This window comes from Mesitornis unicolor, unplaced genomic scaffold (assembly GCF_000695765.1).
Source record: "Mesitornis unicolor isolate BGI_N332 unplaced genomic scaffold, ASM69576v1 scaffold22795, whole genome shotgun sequence".
NCBI classification, from domain to species: domain Eukaryota; kingdom Metazoa; phylum Chordata; class Aves; order Mesitornithiformes; family Mesitornithidae; genus Mesitornis; species Mesitornis unicolor.
In genome coordinates, this window is record NW_010185120.1 from 1308 (window position 1) to 3073 (window position 1766).

The 1766-nt window shown below is 62.3% G+C and overlaps 1 protein-coding gene across 1 annotated transcript in view; it reads left to right on the plus strand.

The window, feature by feature from the left end:
- The window catches only part of ALPI (alkaline phosphatase, intestinal), a gene marked incomplete at its 3' end in the record, with an annotated part of 3090 nt that overhangs the window by 544 nt on the left and 780 nt on the right, over positions 1–1766 (plus strand). Inside the window, exons 2-8 of the mRNA XM_010184734.1 lie at positions 120–236; positions 346–461; positions 681–855; positions 999–1171; positions 1262–1396; positions 1486–1558; positions 1644–1765. Of these exons, the coding sequence (XP_010183036.1) occupies positions 120–236; positions 346–461; positions 681–855; positions 999–1171; positions 1262–1396; positions 1486–1558; positions 1644–1765 (911 nt within the window). The remainder of the gene's footprint in view (positions 1–119; positions 237–345; positions 462–680; positions 856–998; positions 1172–1261; positions 1397–1485; positions 1559–1643; position 1766) is intronic.

The following is a 1766-nucleotide window of genomic DNA, read 5'->3' on the forward strand; positions in this document are numbered from 1 at the left end:
GGGAATGTGGGTGCCTCAGGGCTGTGAGTGTCCCAGGGATGTGGGTGTCCCAGGGATGTGGGTATCCCAGGGACATGGGTGCTGGTGAGCTGGGACTGAGGGGTGCTGCCCTGTCCCAGTGGAGGAGGAGGATCCATCCTTCTGGAACAAGCAAGCGGCTGCTGCCATTGAGGCCTCCTTCAGAATCCAGCCCAGAATAAACCAAGCCAAAAACCTCATCCTCTTCCTCGGGGATGGTGAGTCCCACTGACACCCCCAATGGAGAGGCTGGCACAGGCCAGTGCTCCATGGAGTGGGATATGGGGAGGGTCCAGAGGGTGACCAAGACCCTCTCTCCTCCCCCAGGATTCGGGATCCCCACCATCACGGCCACTCGCATCCTAAAGGGGCAGGAGCAGGGAAAGCTGGGCCCCGAGACCCCCCTTGCCCTGGATGCTTTTCCCTACGTGGCTCTCTCCAAGGTAAATCCCTGCCACCCTGGGCACGGGGCCAGGGTGATGCTCACGGGGCTGCTGGCACAGGAGCATCCCAGAGATGCACGTGTGGGGTGCACAGGGTCCCTGCCCATCCCACACTTGCCCAAGGGGTGCTAGGAGGTGCCACCACCAGGTGCCTTTGCCAACAGTCCCCTCTATTCCTGATTTCGGTAACACCCTGAGCCTGGTGCATGTCCTCGGCAGACGTACAACGGGGACCGGCAGGTCCCCGACAGCGCGGGCACGGCCACCGCCTACCTCTGCGGGGTGAAGGGCAACTACCAGACAGTGGGGCTGAGTGCTGCTGCCCGCCACTCGCAGTGCAACACCACGGCGGGCAACGAGGTGGTCTCGGTGCTGGAGAGAGCCCGCAAAGCTGGTAATGGGGGGGTGCAGGGCTAGGGGGGGAGACCTTCCGGGAACAAGGAGTGTCACACCAGGGCCTGCTCCCCTCCATGAGGGGCTTGATGGTGGGGGGCCTCATGTCGCCCTTTGTGGGGTCTGATGAGTGGGGGGTGACAGGGAAGGCAGTGGGCATCGTGACAACAACGCGGGTGCAGCACGCGTCACCCTCGGGGACCTACGCCCACGTGGTGAACCGCAACTGGTACGCGGATGCCAGCATGCCCGCGGACGCCCGCAGCCAGGGCTGCAAGGACATCGCCTGGCAGCTGGTCCACAACGTCGACATCAACGTGAGCACCTATGTGCGGGTGGGAAGAGCAGGGCCAGACACCCCTGAGGGCATCCCCCCACTAATGTTGCACCCGTCTCATCCCCTCCAGGTGATCTTAGGGGGTGGTCGGAAATACATGACCCCTGCGGGGACACCAGACCCTGAGTATCCCACCTACAGCTCAGAGAACGGGATGCGTGAGGATGGGAATAACCTCATCAACATGTGGCTGGAAGCGCGGCCGGTGGGTGACAAGAAGGGGACAGTCCTCTGTCTGCTGTCCCTGGGCACAGAGCTTGGCATATGTTAATTGCCCGTGGGATTTGCCCACAGGGTGCCCACTATGTCTGGAACAGGACGGAGATGCTGGCCACTGCCGCTGACCCCAGTGTGACTTATCTGATGGGTAACAAATGTCCCATGCACCGGGACCTGGCAGCCATTGGGACACGTGAGGGTGCTGAGGCTGTCCCCAACGCATCCCCTCCCAGGCCTCTTTGAACCCGCGGACATGAAGTACAACATGGTGCGTAACCCCACCCTGGACCCATCGCTCACCGAGATGATGGAGGCAGCCATCACCATCCTCCACGGGAACCCCAATGGCTTCTACC